The sequence below is a fragment of the Centruroides sculpturatus genome, unplaced genomic scaffold (assembly GCF_000671375.1).
Source record: "Centruroides sculpturatus isolate CEXI.00-Female unplaced genomic scaffold, Cexi_2.0 scaffold722, whole genome shotgun sequence".
In the NCBI taxonomy this organism is placed as follows: domain Eukaryota; kingdom Metazoa; phylum Arthropoda; class Arachnida; order Scorpiones; family Buthidae; genus Centruroides; species Centruroides sculpturatus.
In genome coordinates, this window is record NW_019384969.1 from 224,102 (window position 1) to 247,482 (window position 23,381).

A 23,381-nucleotide genomic window follows, 5' to 3' on the forward strand; every position below is an offset into this window, starting at 1 on the left:
CATTTATTGAAATTAAACAAGAGTAGTCCTTTAAAAGTCATAAGAATTAATTAAACCATTCTTATGACCAATACATTATATTAGTATAAATTAAAATTGAAATTATTTTATTGCCTGAAACTATTAATTCTGTGATAAAATAATGCAAAAAGAAACTTGTATTCAGATTAAGTAATGATTGAAATGTGCGATAATAGATTTTGACACAATATCAGATTTATTACACAACTTGAATAAATTCTCATAACGAAAAACTTGATTTGAATTCTATAAACAGTGAAATATCATGAATTAAGATTATAATACTACAAGATCATGTGAAGAGTTTAAGTAATCCAATAATTAATAGGTAATTTCCCTCCCCTTCTACATAATATTTTCAGACAGGTTAAACGCTTTTACCGCGATTTTACCGAATAAATATTTAAAGTAATACGTTTGGTGTTGAATTATTATAAGATTATTTTAATCTTAAATATTATTTAGAAATAAAATTCTGAATGTATATAACAATAATAATGTATAAATTTATGAAAATTGATACTGTATTTTTTATGCATAGCCTTTATTACAAGAAAACAACCTGAAAGACCTAATACAGATCTTAGTTTTACTGTTACTTTGATCGATTTGTACTCGCAAGTTGTGCACTCACCGTAAGTATTTATTTCCAATAACTGCAGTACCGAAATTTCGCCAAAAATAAATAAAAGCAGTTTTACATAGATTCTAAGAGAAAATTGCTTATTTTCGTGTCAAAAAGTCGATTTATTATTTTATAAAAAAATTAATTTTTTTGTGGATGATGTAACCCGGTGATTCTCAACCTGTGCTACAAAATTTCAAAAAATAGTAATTATAGGACTATCTTTTTCATATAATTAGTATAATTTTTACATTAAAAAAATTCAAATCGACATCTCGTTTCGTTTAGGACCGTAGGGAGCGATCGGATTCTCTAGTCTTTCTGATATGACACAATCTGTTTATATTTCTTTTTCACCCTTTATGCACTCGAAATTACGAACATTTTTCTAAACTGAAATTTTATTATACAGATTCCGGATCGCGCACCAGGGCTACATCTCCGTTTCCTCACCTCTTGTCGGCCCTATAAACGCATCAGTACGACATAAATTAGCCAGAGCACCACCAGAAATTTAAATTGCTAACCTGTATCTAATTAAAAATGGTTGAGAACCACGGGTGTAAAACAAATCGACAAAATTAATAACTCATTACGATAAAAATTTTAACTTATTTAATACTACAAGTTTAGAATTAAGTAGATAAGAACATTTTGGAGTAAATACAGTAGTAGATTTATGATTTTGATTTTGTGCAGCATGTCTTTTTATACACAACATTCGATCGCGGATGAGAAAAACCATACATAAGCATTCATACGCACGATGGCCGAAAAGAAAAGAGGAAAAACAAAATCCATTGGTGTGGATGAACTTCAATAAAACTATATAAACGTAATTCACAGTGAAACATTATTTGCCCTTATTAACACATTACGCACATATCGTGAATATATTGTATTGCACAATAGCCACGGAGTTACTCCGAGAATACTTTCATATGTTAGGATATTCGTATATGGAATGTATGTTAAAATGTATGTATACTGTGAATATCTATATACTGAATATAATATATATATATTTTTATATATTCTCTTTTTCTATCTGTCTAATCCATTCTCGCAAATATGCGTTCAAACAAGGCACTCGATTAGACCAATGGATTGCATATTCGCTTTTACGCGCAGGAACTCGTACTGCGTCATATGAAAGTAATTTACGTGCAATTCTGATATCACAGATTACTTTTGAATGCCTCTTCTTTGGTCCTTTCTTCGATACAGTCTGCAACTGATCGTTCCATTTTCCTAATATTTCTCACATTGAAAACTCCATCTTTGTCTTTTGCAAAAGAAAAAGTTCGTGTCATAAAAATTAATTTGTTAAAACATTCTTCGTCTCCTGAAAATTAAGTTCTAAAGTCTGAAATAAGAGTATTTTAACTGAGATTTAATTGCACCAGTCCGAATTTTCTGGTGTAGTTTTGTGCTACGTTATTGCCAGAAATGATCCTTTTCTTACTAACTCTTAAAGACAGCAACTTATTTGGCTTCAAATTATCTGACTGGAACTTTTTGAAATCACACAAGATTATATTTGGAAGAACAATTAGTCCTATTTGACGAATACATTTGTTCCTTGTTCTGCTCTGTTTATAAAGTTACAAGGTAATTGTCATTAATCGCCAGATGTAGTCAACCTGTGCAATTTTTGTGGTCGTCGACGACTATCACGATTAGAAACAAAACAGTCGGAAAAAAAACGGGATGCAAATTCTTCCGACTCGGATGTAATTTCAAACGACAGATTCCACTTGTGCGATTTCGACTGCTTCGGCTTCCTCTTCCGGTTCTTCGATAACGGTCGGCAAATTACAGGTAGGTTGTTCGGCTTCATTTTTGGCCAAACAAGGAATGGCAAACGTGATCAAGGAAGAAATTATCAGTAAAATACCAGAAACATAAAAAGAAATGTTGTAGTTTCCAGTCCAATCAGATATGGAACCTTGAAAAAGAAACATTATGTAAAGATTCGTCATATAAATTTCAATAATAATATTAATAAATGTTTCAACATACCGGCTAATGGAGGGCCAATCATACAGGAACCTCCGCGAAATAAACTGAGGAGTCCGAATGCGTTTGTTAACTTGTCCAAACCCAGCAGATTTACCAGGATGATGGATGTCAGACAGATATAAGCAGCTGCAAAATACGGTATCTTCGTTAATTTACTGTTTCTCCATTACAGAAAACACAGAAGAAAAATTACTTACAAACAAAGAGGCCGAAGACGACGCAAATAAGAACAATGCTGACGTAATCTTGGCAAAAAGGCATAATGAAGATGCAAACTCCGGATAAGAACAGGCAAACGTTGTTCACAAACAAGGCGCTAACGTTTGGTCTATCGGAGAGCCAACCGAAGATGAGCCTGCCTATGGTGTTCGTGATTCCGATGACGGATAAGAGAAATGCCGCTTTGTCGGGAGATATTCCTTTTGTCGTTGCACTATCGGTGAGATAAATAAAGGGAGTCGGGAAACCGACCATTCCGATGACATTAGAGATGCAAATCATAAGAAAAATTCGGTTCTTTAAGAGAGAGAAATCCAACATTTCGTCGATGGTATCGGTCATACTCTTAGGAAGCTTCAGGAAAGTAGGGCATAGATGAGGTCTAGGTTTTTCTACGTTTCCTTGGCCACCTTCTCGAGGTATCGATATTACACTGGCAACGTAAGATCTGATGTCTTTCTGAGAGTGAATATATTCCGGTAGATGAACGATGCTTCCACTATAAAATATATCTTTCCTATACAGAGGTCGAGTATAATCTTTCTTATTACGTTTCAACGACGATCGACGATTACCGTCCAATGGCATTTGCTCTTCTTGTAACCTCTTCCACATTTCTTCGGCTAAATAGTTATTGTTCTGATGTCCAGGACAGAGGATACCACTCGACGAATATTTCATGGATATATTATGTTTCTTCAAGTCGTTATTAACAGTTATATTGCTGAGACTAAGTTTCATGGCACCGTTGATTGGTACAAGACCTTTGCGTTTGGCAATTTCTCTAATGGCTAAGCCACCGTTGGAAATTACGGGTGGGGGATAAGAAGTATCAGGGGTAGTGAGTTGTTGTTGTTCTGGTTTCTTTTCTTCCATTTCGTCTTCTTTGGAACTGGCAGGCGATTTGTGAGCTTCTTCAATTGGAGATAAGGTAATAACAGGCGTGTCCGCCGGCGATTTGCCAAATTGGTCTAAATACAGCGTCGAATGAACACCCGGTTCCATATTCAGCAACAATTTAGGTTTTTTTTCTACAGTACCATCGGCGTGTTGAATTAAAATGAACTGGCTGTCGCAGAGGGAGTCAAGACGTCTTCTTTCTTTCTCTTCGGCGATTCTTTGTAGCAATGGCTTCTGTTTGGGGGCCGTCGCATTTAGAGGACGCATCAGAGCACCAAACACCATGCAATTCAAGGTGAAACCAGCGAGGATTATCAGCGCTCCTTTCCATCCGTATATCTCTAGTAATTTCTGGCAGAGGGGAGCGAATATAAATGCACCGACGCCGGATCCACAGACGGCAATTCCCGTGGCAAACGCCCTCTTCGTAGAGAAGTAGTATCCAACGCTGACAATGGCAGGCAGATAGATGAGGCCAAGCCCAACACCTGGACGTTGGAAGAAATATCAGTCATACCTGTTGAGAAGGAGCATTGATAAATGACCATCTAGAATGATACGAACTAAGGTGGTCGACAAGGCCCATTCTCTGTGTTCGTCATTAAACATCCATCTTTTAATAAAAAAACAAGATGGGAAACTATCTAATTTTGTAATTATTCCTCATTAAAGTTATCTAATTAAAATTCCAATAATTAATGCTAAACTTGTCCTGTTTATTAAAGACAAAAGGAGTGAACAAGGAAATGAATAAATGCATAGTCATTGTTCGTTTTGACTTTTAAAATTAATTTTACATATATCATTTCATTCTCACGTAGTTGCTAGATTTTAATGAATTATTAGGGATATTTCGAAGCCAATTCTAATAAATTATTCTACTTAATTAGCAATTAATTATATTCTTGTAAAATATTACAGTCGACCCCCTATAATACTGTTGATTATTCCGTTTTATATAAATTCCATGTTGTACGAGTCACTTAGATTTTACAAATACGTGAGCCGTTCACAGCCTGGGACACGTATTTGTAAAATCTAAATGACTCATACAACATGGAATTCATATAAAACGGAATAATCAACAGTATTATAGGGGATCGACTGTATTTTCATCTCAAAAATTATAACATCTCTAATAAATCATATTCTCAAATTCATCAAAATAAATTTTTACCTAGTAGCAAATTTTTTAAACTAAACTCCATTTAGTAGCACTATTCCTATCTACTTGCAATTTTTGGTAAAATAAATTAGACACTATCATAAATTTTTATTTATTTAAATTTAATATGATCTTGCATACGTTGTTTTATATTTAAAAATTTTAAACTAAATTAAACAAATTAAAAATATCTTTGTTTCAATAACTTGCATATAATTTAAGATAACCCTCCAAATTACGCAAGAAAATTACAATTGTAATAAAATTTGCATATGAAAATGTAAATTTTTAATAATTGATCATAGACGACTGAATCGATCATCACAAATCTGTTTCAACAAAATTTTCTTGCAAACAGCAAGACAACTGACAATAACGAGAAAACAGAAAACAAATCATGATGAGCAAGACACATTCCATTCACAAAGTTCTTGGTTTCCCACCTTCTTTCAGTGTGAGGACTACTTCAATTATCCCGTCTTATCGTGAAACACATTTGGAAATTTGTTCAGTAAAACGAATAATTCCAGAAATGCTTTCATTATTGGAAATTGCAGCTTGATGCATTGCAAGTAGTTGAAGGGACTGAATTGACAAAGGTTATTTCAATTTAAAGATAAACACTTTAATGCAATATTTGCAAATTTAAAACATTACATCTAAGCCAAAAAGAACAGTGACTCTCATCCAGAATACCAAACTTTCCATATGAATCACAAAATTTCAAAAATAATTGAAAAATACTAATTATTTATTAACGTTTTAATAGTGTTTGCATATTTTTTATATTAAAAAATGCAGATCTTCAATGCCATTTTACATTGATACATACAACAGTATCTTTGATTTGACACTGACTGGTTTTTATGCCAACAAAAGTTGTATGTATCACTAGTTCAAAAAGTTGAGAGCTTATGAGAATTAGAGCCTAAAAAAATTAAAATAAGATCTCATAACATTCTTATTTGACTGATGCTTTCACTCGAAGTGTTGATCATAGTATTTCCTTATTACGTTAGAATTTAAATTAATAGGAGATCATGGTCATCTACATTTAGTCCTATAATACATTTACAAGAATGCTATTCAAATTGTACTATCTCAAAAATGCTTATACCTGATTGGTATCAGCATTATTATTTATATTATTTAATGTGCTAAAGTATTTTTTAAGTATCACAACTGACAACTTAATTTTTTTATCTACTTTATGATTGCCGATAACAAATTAATGAAATAATTTCGAATTAAGTTCACCATATGTGGAATTCAGATTATATGAAATCGCTTTGGATTTTCGATATCCCAATAAAATTTTTCTTGTATAATATAAAACCTGAATACCAATTTTTAAAAACTGACAATTGTCATTTTTATATGATTTAGAATTAATTTATAGGAAGTACAGTAGATTCCGCTTAATTGGGCCACCGATTAATATGGGCCGTTTATTTGGGTCAAATCGCAGAAAACAAACAAATCAATATATTTTATGTGCCAAATGATTGGCCCATAAAATATTCACCGATGTGGCCCATTAAGTGGAATCTACTGTAATACTAATTTTTAAAACATTTTCATGAGACGAAAGTTTGAAAGAATTGGTTCATCTCTATATATTTTGTATTCTAAAAACTTGTATACACTATTTAGCAATAACAAGGAAGTTTTCTGATATAATTTACATATCAATGAAAAAAAATCGTTTTTGGTCCACATTATTTTTTAAAATGATTTAACAGAACAGTCTTCATAAGCCCTAACAACTAAACTGAACTTCCAAATATCTATGATCAAATTTGACCAAAGTTTTCGATTCGAAGTGTTAAATTTATGCCATCATCATTATGATAATGAAATAATTTCGGCAGAATAATCATAAGAATCTAACTGGAATTGCATTGAATACGTTCGAATTATCAAATTCTATATTTCTAAAGTAAAGTTTACAATATGGTCCAATAGCTTAGCTTACCTCCCATCATTCCGTAAGTAACCATCAAGACATCGACGTTCGGGGCCAATGTACTGAGCAGGAACGCAAAACACGCAATTATACTGCCGGTCATACATACGGGACGACATCCGAAACGATTAGTCAAGGCACTCACTAAAGGTCCTGCAAAGAATAGGATTTTTTTAAGAATCTGTTTACATAATTGGAAATTAAAAGATATATATTGAAAAGTGCTGAAAATGACCACAAAGTTCTTCCAGAAAAGCAGACAAATATATGCTCTTCTTGAAGGATTTTGTGAATTTTTCTAAATTTATTGTTACTTTCGAATATCTTATTCATTTTCCCCCAATATGGACCACCCGTTTTGAAATCCAAAAAGATCTTTTAAATTTTTATTAAGATGATTGAACTTTAATAAAAATTTCAAAAGATCTTTTGATCTTTTTTGTACGAAGATTCGTTGCAACTAATTCGTGATGGCACACGTAGCCTAAAGGAGTTAAACCCACTACCAAAGAGAATCCTCAACTTATAGGCAATTCGAGTTGAAGCGTCTTTTCCTATCACTCAACCCATATTGGTTGACCCCCTTGTGGGTCGAATTGATTCGCAATGCGTGACGATAACAATAATAATAGCCTATAACGTGCCGATATCTAGCGTTAATTAACCAATCAAAACAATTCTTACAAAAGCAATTTTAGACCATTTTAAAAGTAAAATTTAGTTTTAATTACAGTTTTCTACAGTTTCTCTCTCACGTAAACTATTAAAATATAGATAATTTTTAAAAATTTACTTAGTATCTTTCGAGGTTGTATGAAGATCATGTGTACATTTAGAGATTCAAATCTTGCTGCCTACTCTGGTCTAAATAGTTTATCATCTTTAAATTTTTAATATTTATTTGAAATTTATGAAAATATTTATTTGCATAATTTTCAATGGAAAAAACTAAAAGATCAAGGGTACGTTCGTAAAGTCGAACGAGTTAAACGAGAATGACGTCATCGTTATTCTTATTTCGTTACACTTTTCGAACGATTCGTTTAGAACTAAATGGCTATTTCTAAAATCGAAGATAAAAATGTTGCTAGTACAGCCTTATCCGAAATATTTTTCTAGATTGCTTCGGGTAGACAGTTACTCCAATCATTTCATCTTTTAATTCACAATTTAAACACTCGAGTAGATTTAGAAACATCGATATCGCCGACCGCCATTTTCTTAACGAAGTAAACTAACTCTTTCCTTCGTGAACTTCGTTAGAGTTTCGTTCGAAACGTCATCACCGCAGAGCATACGCACTGAGCGAGACTACTACTATTCGAACGATTCGTTACTAACGCGTTTAACTCGTTTGACTTTACGAACGTACCACAAATAAAATGCTCACGAAAACTGAGCACCACAATACATATATACTGCCATCTGTCGTCAATCAGAGAAGTCTCGGGCTATCACGACTCATTCTAGTTTTAGTTATAATCTATCATTATTAATTAATATCTAATTCGTGAGATAAATTTTATTAGTAAAAAATTTAAAGCAAAATCGCAAGTGTTTAAGAAATTGCTATTTACATTATAGATATTAATTTTTAAAAATTAATCAATCACCGAAAAAGAATAAAAACTAATTTCATAATTTATAGCATAATTACTCATAATTTAAATTACAGTAAATAAAACTGTAAAAACAAAATAAATAAATTTCCCTTATTAAAACAAATAAGGTAAAGCTTAAGAATTTCCTTTAATAATTGAGATTTTAAATAAAAAAAATAAAGAAAAGAATTCCTCAAGAATAAAAGTATTTTCAATAACTTTTTGTTGCTTTTTATTTTAAATCTGACTAAAACATAATTGTCAATCAATCATTTTTAAATAGCTAATATAGTTATTTGATTCTTAAAAAAACCATAACATAATCTCTTCCCCCGAAATCTCATTAACACGAGTCATTGAACTCTTAATACAGTGGGTGATCGGTTAACGAACAAATCGGATAACGAACACTTTCGCGAAAGATTTTTATGATCGGACAACGAACACTTCACTGAATAAACACAAGAAGAAGCGACGTAAAATAACGAATATCGATTGGTCTTCCTTTGTCTTCAGACAACAATTCGAAACTTTTCGGAGCGCGAGAGACGTCGACATCGACGTTCAACCCAGTATATACTGATCGGATAGTACAGTATTTCCCCGAACTTTGAAACTCTCCCTTGTAATTCCAGCCTTTTATATTTCTGACAGAAACAATTCTTTTACGTTTTCTTCTGAAAATGCAGATTTATGCCGATATCTGCTATTAAAGATCTTTTGAAGTGGGAGGATGTCAGAACAACGGTCTTAAAATGGCAAAAAAAACAAGGTTAAGGTTAATAGACCTAGGGATCTCTAAAATTACAATGCTATTAATTACTTCTGAAAAATCACGAAGACAGAAAAGCAATCGACATTGGATAGATTCTTTAATCCCCACAAACGGGAAAAAACATGACTAATAAAAATGCAAGACCGAACATTTTATTATTACATATGAATAAACGTAGTAAGAAAGTATTTATTTTTTTATTTTTGGGGGGTCTCCAGAACGAATCAATCAAATTCCCATTAAAACCTATGGTAAATCGATAATCGGTTAACGAACAATTCGGATAGCGAACAAAGTCTTGGAACGAATTATGTTCGTTAACAGATCACCCACTGTATATTCAAATTTACACAAACTATACAAATACTACCAAAATAAATGAAAAATATCGAGACAAATTAATTTAAAAAATTGATTAAGTATTTTAAATTTAGTTTAAAAATAAATTTTTAAATTAATAATTTAAGTATATTATAACTAACCATATTTAAAATATTGTTTTAAAGTTTTTAAAAGCTTATTCATATTTTGCCACGTGCAAGCAGTGATGAAGTCTTTGCAACGACATATAGCGATTGTAAAATTGTTGTCATTTTAAGAAAACCTCCTGTGTGTTACGTGTAACAAACACAAAATTATCATAATGGATAATTATTCTCCATCGTACAGTATGTATTTGTTGTTCACATAAATTAGCAATAGCACGAGACACTTCTGTTTGGAAACGAGCACAGAATTCGATGCTTCTCTCTCCGTTATGAGATCTGTATCTGTAGCTTTCATTAAATCGTTAGAGAGAGCACTCAATATAATATGACAAGATGGAAACATTAGATTTAAGTGATGGACGTCTTATAAGAGTTCTTTTCTCTTTTCCGAGGCCAGCATCAGCATCATTTATAATTAAACTGACTACATCATTTTTGCAATAAGTATTTTAAGTAATTATTCAGTGTCGCTTGTAAATCATCAAAAGAATCACTGTAACATGATGAAGTATAAATAAATTCCACTTTCTGTAGTAGTTGTAGTTTTATAAAACTGATTTGAACAACAAATACTCGAATTTTACAACTGTGAATAAAAAATATTGCTATAAATTCGTATATAAAATTATTGCAAACCTGTAATTTAGAGTATTAAAGTTTTATTGTAAGAACAAATCTATAATTACTACTTTGAAACTAGATAGTCTATAAGTAATAATCAAAATAAAGAAGATACTTACCCACACTGAGGTAGAATCCAGAAAGAAGAGAACCAACCCAGGCAGTCTTTCCTTTGGGCGAATTAAAATATTTGACGAATTCCATAAAAAATATTCCAAAGGTATAAGTGATGCCGTCCACCACCATGTTACTGAGAAAGGAAGCAATAACGATCATCCATCCCCATCCTCCGTCGGGTGGTTCGGGTATGTCCACCCATTCCCCCACCTCGGATGTGGCATCATCTAATTCGGCTACGTCCTCTTCCGTCTGAACTTCTGGTGGTAAAGCCTCCGCAGCAGCCGATAAGCTTTGTTGAATTGAATTGGACGGTGTAACTGGAAGCGTTCTATCTTCCGGTTCTTTGGTCATCTTATCTAAAACGGAAAAACGAATCAACTAAATTTCCCTATTTTCTAAATTCATATTTTGCTAATTTACTATTTTATTATAAAAACGGATACACAGTCAAGTCGATTTCTACATTACTCATCCGCCATTTTCAGGTTTCTGTACCTAGAAATTGGTTTGAAATTGTGTAAATCCAAATTATATCTAGTAATTAGCGGATGAATCAGAAAAATTATATTTATAAACGAATTTCTAAGCAGCACATCTTAAAAACAATAAGCGATACGAATTACTTCTTAGAATACGTTTATTATATACCAAATATTGATATATGCTAATTTCAGGATCCAAAAGAAATTGAAATCTTGGTTGATTTGTTGATATTGTTGATTCTCGTACAAATATCATAGTAACTCAGTACCAAAGCATCAAGCAAAAATATACTAGCAGGCCCGAGAGTGACCAAATCAGATAAGTTATAGGAAAAGATTTCGAGTTATGCTGTGAAATTTCTTAATATATTCATACAATTTATCCCAATTTTTATGTAAATTATATCCAAATAACTAGAAGATATACATTAATTATTTAAATGTCACCACAGAAATTCGTTGCAAGTCCTTCATTCGAATTAAATTCAATTAATTCGAATCCCTTAAAAAAATTTAAAAGGAAAAAGTCAATAAAAATTAGTCTTGACGTTTAGACTTTATCCATTGAATATTGAATTTGTAAATACTCGACACGGTAACTACGACAACCCATTTAAATGCAATTAAATAACGTGTTACGTGATAACATTATTTATTAGCTCTATCAATACCGACTCGTCACATATAATTTTTTCAGTACGAAAAATTTATTAGTTGTTTGATACACATCACAAACTTGAAAGTACAGATGAGATCTGCCAACCCGTCGATCGAGGTATGCGCTTTATTATTACATAAATAATAAGCGTGATTTATTAATCTATTCAAATTTCTTGGAACATTGCATGCACGAATTATCTAGAAATTTTGCAAGAATTCCTTTATATAAGGAAAGGCACGAAAATTCGAGCTTTACGACACATAACTAGGAAGAGAAAAGCCTATTAGTACACGAAATACACACCGGATGGCGCATTTTCTCGATTATATTCGCACCGAGTAGAACTCCGAAAGCCCTAGCAACAGCGAGGTTCTGTTGTCATGACAACCATTCGATGACCTTCTCTCTCTTGAACGGAAGAGAGAGAGCGAGAGATCGGTCGACACGACTACATATTAATAACGTTAAAACAAAAAAATAAGTAATGTTTTTGCGTATAAAACAATCCGCCATTGTTCAAAGTTCCGCCTGATTATTTGAGCCATTTTTGTTCGAAATTACGCAGAAAAGCATTTAAGAATTCTAAATTTAAAGCAGTGAAGGAAGGGTTATCTAATGTTCAACCTCCGGTGACACACGCATGAACTTAACAACATTTATGATAAGAGGATTCGGTTTCCTAGACATCGAACCATTAGAAAATCATCCTCAGGCAGCGTCGATATCTGAACTAATTCTTTGAGCCAGAATGTATTTTTTGATCGATAATAAAAAATATCGTTGCGAGACAATTACACAAGTCGGTCAGAGCTCTTAAACCCCGCGGCTACTTCCTTTGATCTAATAATTAACTAGTAAACACAGAGTTTAAAGAAGGGGGAAGTCTCCGACAGCGCTAACTACCACAAGACAAAAATCGGAGAAAGGGAATTGGCATTTTAAGCGATTTCCAATAGTGAGCTTAGGGTTCCAAAATGGCGCCGAAGATTGGTATTGACAATTCCCATCTTTTGTATGAATGGAATTTCATGCCTGATGGAACTTATGATTAAAAAAAAAACAAGTTTAATAACCACTAAGCAGACATGTTTTAATCAGATACCGATACGATCTTTCATAAAATCTTAATCTAACTAGAACGTTAAACTGGCAATTAGCTACAAGAGGATTTTTTTTCATGTGGAAAACTCGCAAAAATAACATTGAATAAATCACTTTGGAGATTTTTGAGTCTCTTTCTATCACTTTCCTCCATATAATTAGACGAAAGCTAACACAAATAGCAAGCGTTATAATTGAAAACTAGTTTTATAAAACTCTCTAATAGAATGTTTTACATATCTTCCACAGAATCGATGTTAATATATATATATATATATCGAAAACAGATGTAATACAGATATTACCAAATGTGCTATGATAAAATTGTTTGAATTTGTTACGAATTAATATAATCTAACTAGTTTAATTCACGTTCTTTCAGACGTATAAGAAGATTAACATGTTTCGTTGGAAAAATGCCATTTATATACACAATAAGCCAACTTTCTAGCTACTGTAGTGGTGAGATGGTAGGCTTCACCACATTACTTTAAATAAAATTATAAGCAGAAAGAATAAACTGAATGCGAACGAATGAATTGCATATATATTGATATATACAAGCATTTTTCTGGTTTCTTTAATGTGCGGGGCCAATAGCAAACTATAGTGAATGCTAAAATATTTTGATAATTCTATAAAAATAATTTGATTATGTTTAAATCTATAATTTGTTAAACGGTACAACTATTAAATTTCTGGTTTAATTTTACAATGTAACATCATCAATAATAAAATAAAATATATATATTGTTGTTATTGATGATAAAGTTAAACGTATATATATATATATATACGAGTAGCATTTAAAATATATTTAATCGAAAGAGTTTAGAAAAAGGTTTCTGAAAAACATTAAATCGAGAAAATTCAACAACTTTTCCAGGAAGTTGCCAACAGTTCTTAATTCCAATCAGATAGAGATTTTTTGGATAGTTCGTGCAATAGGTATAAAACACAAGCCAGACCTAGATTTTCAAAGAACCTATATCCCTTCCTTTCTTATGATTCATTCTATACATTAACCTCCAAGTTGACGTTCCCTTAACCTCAATTTTATTCATTACATGCAGTTCTTAATTTTATTAATATAAAAAATATACAAGAATGTTTTGCAATTATTCAAATATCTTATCGTCTAAAAGGGGAGGAGTAAAGAGAAAAAAACATTGCAATAAACAAAATTTATCGACATATAACATTTCACAGATCGAGAAAGTTTGAAAGTTTTCGTAAAGATGTTGACATAGTAGAAGAAAAATAGAACAAGACCCGCATTTTAATGGGTATTAAATGAATCATTCATTCGACACCGTTCAAATTTTACTTTAAAAAGACGAATATCAGTTCATATATTATATAATTGCTATATATATCGATTATAAATATTATATAATAATTTTAATAATCGATTATTCTTTAGTTACAGCATATAAGCCGAGTAATGTTACGAAGTAATCGATTATCGTTGTAGCAACAATAATAGATTACATCGCGAATTAAACAACAAATTATGTAATGGATAATGACTGCATGCAAAATAAACTTTCAGAAATCGGATTAAGACAACGTTCATTTAAGTTAATGTTTAAAAATATTAAACTAGAATTTCTGTAAAAATTAGAATCTATTACAGTCAATTATTGCAAAAATTACTGTTCAAGTTTTAAATATGAAAAATTAATGGAAACGTCAATGTTATCGAAGGAATATCCTCGTTTCCTATATCGAGACGAGCGATTTCAATAATAAAGCACCAAATAATTATTGCCCATGACAATGAAAGTAACTTTCCGCTTTCCGCCATCAAATAGAAACTACAATTTCCACTTATTAATTATCATTTTATGAATTAGAGAGAGAGAAAAAAGTAAAACTTTAATAGATATAATCAAATCCAATTTGACGTCACCAATTTTCTTCTTTAGGATATCTGGCTTCTCAAAATCTTTGATTAACACTGTCCAGTGATTTCATAATACGAAAGCTTGTCGAATCGTCAGAATGGAATGTAGAAAATTCGCAAAAGTAAATGAAGTTGCAAATGAAACTAATTCGATTTCGCATATGTCAAATTGTACGAGCGCTCGTTTTGAAGTGGCCGAAAAGGGGTTCGGATTTAGGACTTTCATTATGTAGGTCGCGGGCGTTGGGTCATACTGTCCTACAGACTGCACCCAGATGAGATTCTTTCGTAAGTTTTTCGTAAAGCGTAGCACTTGATATGCCTACGGTACCGATAAATGTAACACTTAATTAAAATGTGCTAAAAATTTAAATTGTTAACACTTTAAATCGAATCTATTCTGTTTCTGGAAAATAGGAGGTGTCCTAATTCAATTACATGAAAAATCTGAGCGAAGAGATTTCTAAATTTCGCGATTGTTCTAGACAACATCAAAAAGATAAACAAGAAGATAACATTTAATAAAATAAAGTCCAGAAATTGTAGCAGAATAATACAAATGTATGCGTTACAAAATGAACTGTTGTTATAAGCAAAAGCTACACAAAGATTATTAAAAAATTAGGAAATTTTAGGACCAAAACTTCGCCACATCTTACGACAGATGTTTTAATTTCAAACACGAAAACATTATATCTTCGTCATTATTATAAAAAATAAGTAAATAAAAATAATATCATAAGCATAATTTCTTACAACCTGCTCACCGCTTATCAATTACAGAATTAAATTCCGCCATCAACGTGCAAAGAGGAGATTGTCATTCGAAAGAGTAAACAATTACCTGATTCTTTACCAAGAAAATCTGAAGCGATTGACCGGATGCATTTTCCAAATATCGCCCTTCTGCATGTTACTATTTGCTATATTCTTTAAATGCTAACTGGCGAAGGAATGACGACAGCCCACGTGATCGCCGATTCTCCTTCGTAGTTGGAAGAAAGCCACCGGTGGATGATGTCATAATGTCGTGTTCGCCTTAGCAACAGCTGAGTTTCGATGCGCGAGACCTCCCTCCGTTCCGTTTTGCAACCGGCGGGGTCCTTTGTCTCCTATCAAATACTAAAAGTCGCGTAGTATTATCGGTAGGGAGTTAAATACTCCTCGATGAGAGATTTTTACATCGACGTATTCGTTTATGTTAATGATTAATTACGATCGACCGCTATGACTGGAAACTCTTTTTCTTGATGAAGCTCCCCGTCGTTCAATGGCACTACTATAGAAACAAAACTTGCAACTAGAGATCATTCACAAGAACAATAAAGATTCTGAATTTTTCGCGTTAAATCAGATATATTTCAGTATTTTATCAGTTGATGTGAATTTTATTAGACGAAAAAACACTAATAACAATTATTTAAAATAAATTTACTCGTTTATTCGTAACTCTACTATATATAACTTGTAGTAAACCGAAATTATCGGACGAGATAAAACATTAAGTAAAAATTAGAGGGACGATATTCGATCATGAAAAATTTAATAAAGTAACTGCATAAAAGTCATCAGAATCACGTAGTGTACATTGCGATCATAAATAACGCTACGTTCGAACATTAACAATCAAAGATAATCTGCAGTTAATGCTAATTAAATTCCATGGATTATGAAAAGTAATCCTCGATTAAAAAGATAAGATAAAGTACAAAACGTTTAATTATTCAAACATTAAAACAAAATTATCATTGCGGAACTTTATATACTTTACTCTGTCAAGGTGGTGTTTCTTCTATGAATTTTTTTCAACTTACTCGGAAATGACAGTTTTTGCATAATTATAACAGTAGCAGATTTGTGTAATTGGATTATATTTGAAAATTTTGTATCGAAATAAAAATTTGCAAAAAATTTGAAAAACCTTCAATAAAAATGAATCGTAAACTCGTTGTGAAATTTGCAAAATGCCATAATTTTCTTCAAAATTGGTCACTTTGCCAATAAGTAAAGCGTAAAATCATAAATTATTATCGCAAATTTCTTGATTTTTGGCACAGCTTAGAAAAAATTATCATAATCCATAAACAAATAAATGCAGAATGGTTTCATTACGAGATTTTAAGCACACGAACAACTACGCAAACGACAAGTAACCAAGGTCGTGAAGATAAATTACTTAAAAATAATTAGCAAGTTTCCGGGCTGGAAGTTTATGTTTCTACAATTAAAAATCCTCTGAAACCGGGTGAAAGTTCACCTGCATAACCTCGACACGTGCCCTTCCAGCGCAGAACTATCCCACATTGACAAACAACCTTCGACGCAACGCGGGATCCAATATTTTACAAAGTGAAAGTAGGTCTGTGCGTTGAGCAAGCTGGTGTTCTCCAGTTGCTGCTGTTTATTTTCTATAGCAAATCCCACGACAATAAAATCTGTAATTAACACTCTAGCCTTTTAGTTTTAAGAATTCCCAAGGAGGAATCAATCCCTGGAAGATTATGTAACCTACAATTACTCTATAGTTACCATTGGTTTTCACACACTAATCAAACGGTACTCCCCCTAGAAGTGCGCATAAAATTCTCCACCAAAAAAGGAAATATGAAAAAATACAGAAAATTCTCCATATGCGATCAGAAAATAGGTCGAGACGAACTAATTTCGTAATTTACGGGGTCAAAATTAGACTTGTGCCCACTCTATAATTATTTAACTTTAATTTAAAGACAGACACGGTCTTGTAGTTTCTAACTTAGAAATTCATTCCGATAAGTCGGTTACATAACTGAAGTGTAATTGCCAAAAAATAAAATTAAAAAAAAACAATTAACCTCTTTCCGAGTGGCACCCAACTAGAATAAAATGTACACGTAATTCTTCCAGTCTAACTTTCACTAGTTACGTGACTCGGGTCACACGTTCGTTAATATTCAATGGTACAGCTGGTACTCGTACGACGGGTGGGTACCAAATTTGGCCTGAGGCTTTCTTAAAACTATTTCTATTCGCATTTGTTTATTTTTATCAGCCGATGTAAGCAAAATTGCAAGTTTTCGACGAGTAAAAAGTGCCTTAGTTCGGACCCGAGCAGCTATAAAATGCGTCGAATCTCGAAAGAAGGTCAAGGACGAGAGGGATGATTCTCCGTTTTGATGACGTAATTAGCTTAGATGTAGCTAGCGTCCAATGGGATGCGACGTTACGGAGGTTTGCTAACGAAATCACCTTTAATAACGTAACAAGCGATAAATGCCTACAAAAACAGTACGGAATTAAGGATTTATAGGCACAATCTCACTGTCAAAATAAACATGACATTATGCGGCAATCCGCGCATTGATCCTTTATTATTTATAAATTCGTCTTGCAACGCCGAGATATAAAGACGCACTTAAATTTTAAATTCAGGACCAATCCAGTTTATTTTCTCTTGTAGTTTTGGATAAAATTTGTCATTCTTAATGAGTTTCCATACCACTGACTAGATGCAATTTGTTTAGTGTGCGTGTGTTTTTTTTTTGTTTGGAGAGAATGGAAGGCAGGCGCCACCTGGATTTTGAGTCGAAAGCGAGTAATAAAAACAGATTATTAGTGCTTGCCGATATTTTAGTATCTTTTACAACAAACGCAGTAGTGTAATTTTAAATTTTATCAGAATAATAAGATGGCAACAGGGATTTTTTCAGGTAATGCCGAAATAATCTAGGAATTGAAACAGCAAAAATCGTAAATAGCACGAGTGACAAGAGCAATGGCTCAATAAGAGGCTGAGGATTAACACGTAGAAATATACGACTTTTTTAAACACGTACGGATACTTTTATCGTTTAGACAATCTTTTCCACTTAAAATATTACATTCGAATTTAACAGACTTACTGGCTATCGATCGTTCACTTTCTACGGGTTGAAACAGTTCGATACAAGAAATATCCGTTGTTACAACACGAATCGCTACTTGAAAAATATTTGAACGATAATTTTCGTGTCTAAATAAGTCACGATCTGATTTTTTTTCTTCTTTTTTTTTTTTTATAAAATTCTCATCAATCGAGTAACAAATTTCTAAGAATTTCATTGACCCCGTGGTCATCCTTCCGTTTTGATTCTTAACTCTAGAACGTATTGAAATACCCCGAATTACGACTCAAGACTGCAGTTCGCGATATACTGTTTGAGAAACAATAATAATTGCTTAGGAACAATTTATCCTGCATACAATTACATTGTATGATTCACCGTCCAAACATCCGCACCTGGATTTTCGATTGTGGCGCGGATGCGCGACACATTCTATCGCCATTATTGAGGGGGAAAAACTTACCCGACTTGTATGCACCTGTGTTTTTAACCTGCAGGCACCGAGCAGTCTACCCGCCCCGACCGAGAACAACTAAAACCGGCGCGTGATGACTCACACTTTAATAAGGAAAAATTCTTTCCCCTTCGCTTGTCAAAGACGAAATAACTCGTTTAATTATAGTCATGATAATAAAACCCTTCCGAGAATTCCGTCCGGCATACGTAGAGCGGTTCGTGACAGACGGACATATAAAAATTGTCACAAATCGTTACCGGATTTCGTTCGCGCATTTAGCGACTCCGACATCGAACCGACACTCCATCATCGATTTCTTTTTGGTTCGTCGATGTGGCGCCCTTCGAGGTTCGTCTTCGCCACAAAAAGCTGTTACTAAGGACGTAACCAAACGTCTCGCCACTCTCTTACGTTCCGTTAAATTGGGTAACTCGAAACCTTCCAGCTTCTCGTCCTTTAGATACAATGGAATATGATTTATGCGTTCGCGATCTACTGGTTGAGAGACTATGAATAACCTACTAAATAAGAAAGATTTGTCTTCTAAGAAAGGATTTCTTATTCTTAAAATTAAAAAAATATTCGTTTTCTACGAACAGAGTTTAGTACTACTAACCTTTACAATAAAATTATCACATTTCGATCGAGCGCAATGCTGTTTTACTTTTTTTCTATCTGTTACTAAGCAGCATTACAAAGGTTAAAACCATACATTCATTGCTTCGTGCGTCGTAAATGGAGCGTTATTTTTGATTAATTCGAAAATTAACTCGAATTTTGTAATTGGAAATATTATTTCTCTTCATATGGATCTATCTATCGGGAAGAGAAACAAAAATTCGATAATTTATCGAGGAACAAAATGCAATCGAGTTAAAAGCATTGCGAAACCGAGCGAACGGGAAATAGGAATTCCTGTTTTTAAAGCGTTATTTCCCCCCCCAAATATACTTATTTATGCTTTTATCGATTAAAATAGGGAAAAATTTTTAAACAGGAAAAAACGTTTAAAAAATTACAAACTTTTTAATATTAAAAATGGCGGATTAATAATATCACATCGAGATTTAGGATGCGGGCGGAAGCCCCTGTAAAACCGTCTTTCTGATGAAACTTGGTTGCTATTCGCAAAAACGCCAAAAGATGAATCCATTAACGTGACCTTGAATCGAAAAACATGGCGGAAACAATCGGGAAAAACTTGAAAATCGATTATAAGATCCGAAGCGAAACCATTGTCAAGAATTATAGAATACAAAAAAAGAAAGAAAAAAGTATTTTTGGCAGGGGATCAAATGATGTTCCGAGAAATCCAGTCTAAAAATTCTGCCAAATAATAATTTAATTAAGATACAACGGGTTGTTTCGGGTTCGAATCCTGAAATGTATTTTTCCCGAGTTGTCTCTATCCGGAACTAGTCGCCGTTATTATTATTATACGCGACCGAATTAACGAGTGGATCGGCGTTCCCATTTAGTAAAACACTTCCCTCCGGAATTAAGAAATTTTGTTCTGTTTTCGTCGTAGTAACTAAATGCCCGACTACGAGGGTAACTCGAGAGCAACCCGACCGCATAAGGCACCGATCACGTGATCGGCCAAGGTCAATCCGTACGCAACGAACGACGTCATCGAGAGGAACTTAATTTCCGACTAACTTCACGACGAGGAAATAAACAAAAATCAACATAACACGAGCATTTTAAAATCATTAAAATTCCAATAAAATATATAATTTTACGATATTATTTAGAGTTCATTCCTAACATTTTCGTAACCTTACGGAAATCCGATACATTAGGAATTGTGTTAATGTATAATTATTACCGCACGAGGCTCATATGTGACAGCTAGATATACATGTAAAACACGCGCGAGAATTACGTCAGAAGCGTGTAAACGAATCAAAATTACTGTTAAAAAATTCCTAATTCATCTAAGTGTTTATCTGTAAAGAAACAAAATCTAATGTTGCGGCAGAAGATACTATCGGAAAATGTTTCGTAGAAAGAAGAAAATAAAATACTGACGGTTGCCAAATTCACTTGCCAACATTTAAACTCGTGATTTTGTCTTTTATAAATAAATTGTCACTGTGTAAATGTCACTTTTAAAACTACCTGCAATTACAAGTCAAACAATTCCTTTTGTTTTTAGTCTTTACACGAATACTAAGGTCGGTATTTTTTTTATAATTCATTGCATAACACCCAATAAAAATATAACCGATTTTTACTTTATTCATATTCATTTAATTTAATCATTTTTTTCTAAATTTTATCGAATCAACATTTGCAAATGATTCATCATAAATAAAGGTGAATGTCCTCCACCATACATATTTAGCCATTAAAGTGTATATAAGTATTTATGTATACGTAATACCTTTAACGGGTAATTTCAGTGTTAACAGGCAAAATCACTTATTCATTTCGAAAATAATTAAATTAATTATTGTATATTTTAAAATCGATCGTGTTACTTGGATAATTAAGAGGGTGGCTGTTGTTTGAAGGCTCGAATTTACCTAACCATCGAGCAAATCTTCTCTGTAAAGCATCTACGTGCCACGGGTTAGTATTGCTTCTCATCTTATGTAAGGACCTATCTTCGTTATTTCAAATAAGAAAATTCGTAGAAGAAATGATTAAACTTTTAGCTTATTTGCATTTAAAGGAATGAGGTTCGACTACTACCGGAACTTTCCAGTTGATTATTTTGTTAAGAGTGATCAATATGTTTAATAGAGACTTAGAGAAAGATAAGTGTGGTGTATGGAATTAGATACTATTTTATAGCATTGCGGATACGATTAAAAATACGCTTCAATCGATAGGTTAGAAGTGCATCGACCTTCTCTTCTTGGCAAAAATCCTAATAAATACGTCTTGTATCTACGTCGTTGGGGATTTTTCCTACTTATATTCGTGCGACGTGTCCGTTCCGGTTATAGCGGAACGAGTCGCTATACTACTAAATGGAAAATAACAAAAAGAAACCATTGGATACTTACTGTTGCTGATGTTGAGAGGCGCCATGTTTCCGACGAAACGACGACGATCGAACCGGCCAAACAATTAATGGAGAATGTTTTTTACTTCGGATAGCGCCATGGCCAAATTAAAATAACGAGACTCGTCCTCGGCCAGTGCCTTTCGAGGCGAACCGCTGGCGAACTTCTCCTCTCTCCGATTTCCACCATCAGCTGATCGACCACAGCCGAATTGTCACTAACGGATATTTCGTACGTGCTGCCGTCTACCAATCAGAATCGAATGGTGACGTAATAGCACTGACGGCAAAATTCCACCATTTTTTCTTTTTTTTTGTTTTCCTATCATTTCTCGATTAAAATTTAATAAATAATTCTAAAAATTAGCAAAGATTTAATTATTAATTTATTAATTATAGAATTTGACTAGTAATATATGTTTGGCTTTTAAAAATATGGCGGCTGGTCGCCATCTAGCGGAGACGATGCCAAACTTAAGAAGTTATTTATAGACACACGAGGTAGCAACTGGAAACAGGTGGATGGAAGTGTGACGTGGCATCGGCGATGTCGTCAGAGAGATTCCGGGAATTCGACAGCAAATTTTTCGAGAATTGAAACGAAATTGCTAAATTTTCACGTGTGACGTTTGATGGGCAACATGTGGATCTTTTCCCAAATGTGACAATTTTTATAAAACTCGAGTTTAACGGTAAAATAATAGAAATTCGATAAAGGATTTCGAAACAAAAGTTGGGTTAACCGATATCGAATTTTCAGTTAACATTTGCGTGAATCGAAGTGGGTCACCGTTCTTTTCGTCACTCAGGCAGGTGAATAGAAATAAAACTTTGGTCTATAGATTACCACTTGACTTAATCCATATTTTTATTGCGAATGTGAATCGGATGGCAAAAAATATTTTAGTTTTAAATGCGATACGAGTAATACTACATAACTCAGTTTATCCAGTTTAGCTGATCCCTCTTCACCTTTTTTTATTAAGGGTACCAAAAAAACTTATTAATTAAAATGCGATTGTGTTCCCTCCTTCTTTTGCACCTACAGAAACGTGAAAAACTAATAAAAATGATATAACTAAAGTACAGATCTCCTCCCTTGCATAAGTTACTGAAGTTACATTTCCCTCTATATAAAATGAAAACAAGTTCACTCGTCTTTTTTTTTTTTCTTAAAGTGCAAAAAAAGGGGGCGAGACAAGCGAGACAAACTGCATATAAGTTACAAAAATAGTAGCAATCAAATTTTAATATCTTCGAAAGGGGACGATCGAACTACAGATCATCCCTACTTTACGTGTTACTAACTCAGAGGATCTATAGCCCACTTTACTTAATTCGATTGCCCCCTTCTCAGAAAGAGCAAAACAAGAAA

General features: G+C 33.1%; 1 protein-coding gene across 2 annotated transcripts; it reads right to left on the reverse strand.

The window, feature by feature from the left end:
* Positions 1–1,011: 1,011 nt before the first annotated feature.
* Positions 1,012–22,240, reverse strand: LOC111632558 (monocarboxylate transporter 12-like). 2 transcript variants are annotated; one of them, XM_023377021.1, is made up of 6 exons: positions 22,008–22,240; positions 10,523–10,879; positions 6,928–7,071; positions 2,866–4,275; positions 2,669–2,794; positions 1,012–2,594 (listed from the first exon to the last, which is right to left on the reverse strand). In XM_023377021.1, exons 1-6 carry the CDS (start codon positions 22,030–22,032, stop codon positions 2,386–2,388), a joined length of 2,271 nt encoding a protein of 756 aa, XP_023232789.1. In that variant the 5' UTR covers positions 22,033–22,240; the 3' UTR covers positions 1,012–2,385. The 2 variants fall into 2 exon arrangements, with proteins under 2 accessions (XP_023232789.1, XP_023232790.1); XM_023377022.1 differs by lacking the exon at positions 22,008–22,240 and adding an exon at positions 15,518–16,088.
* Positions 22,241–23,381: the final 1,141 nt, after the last annotated feature.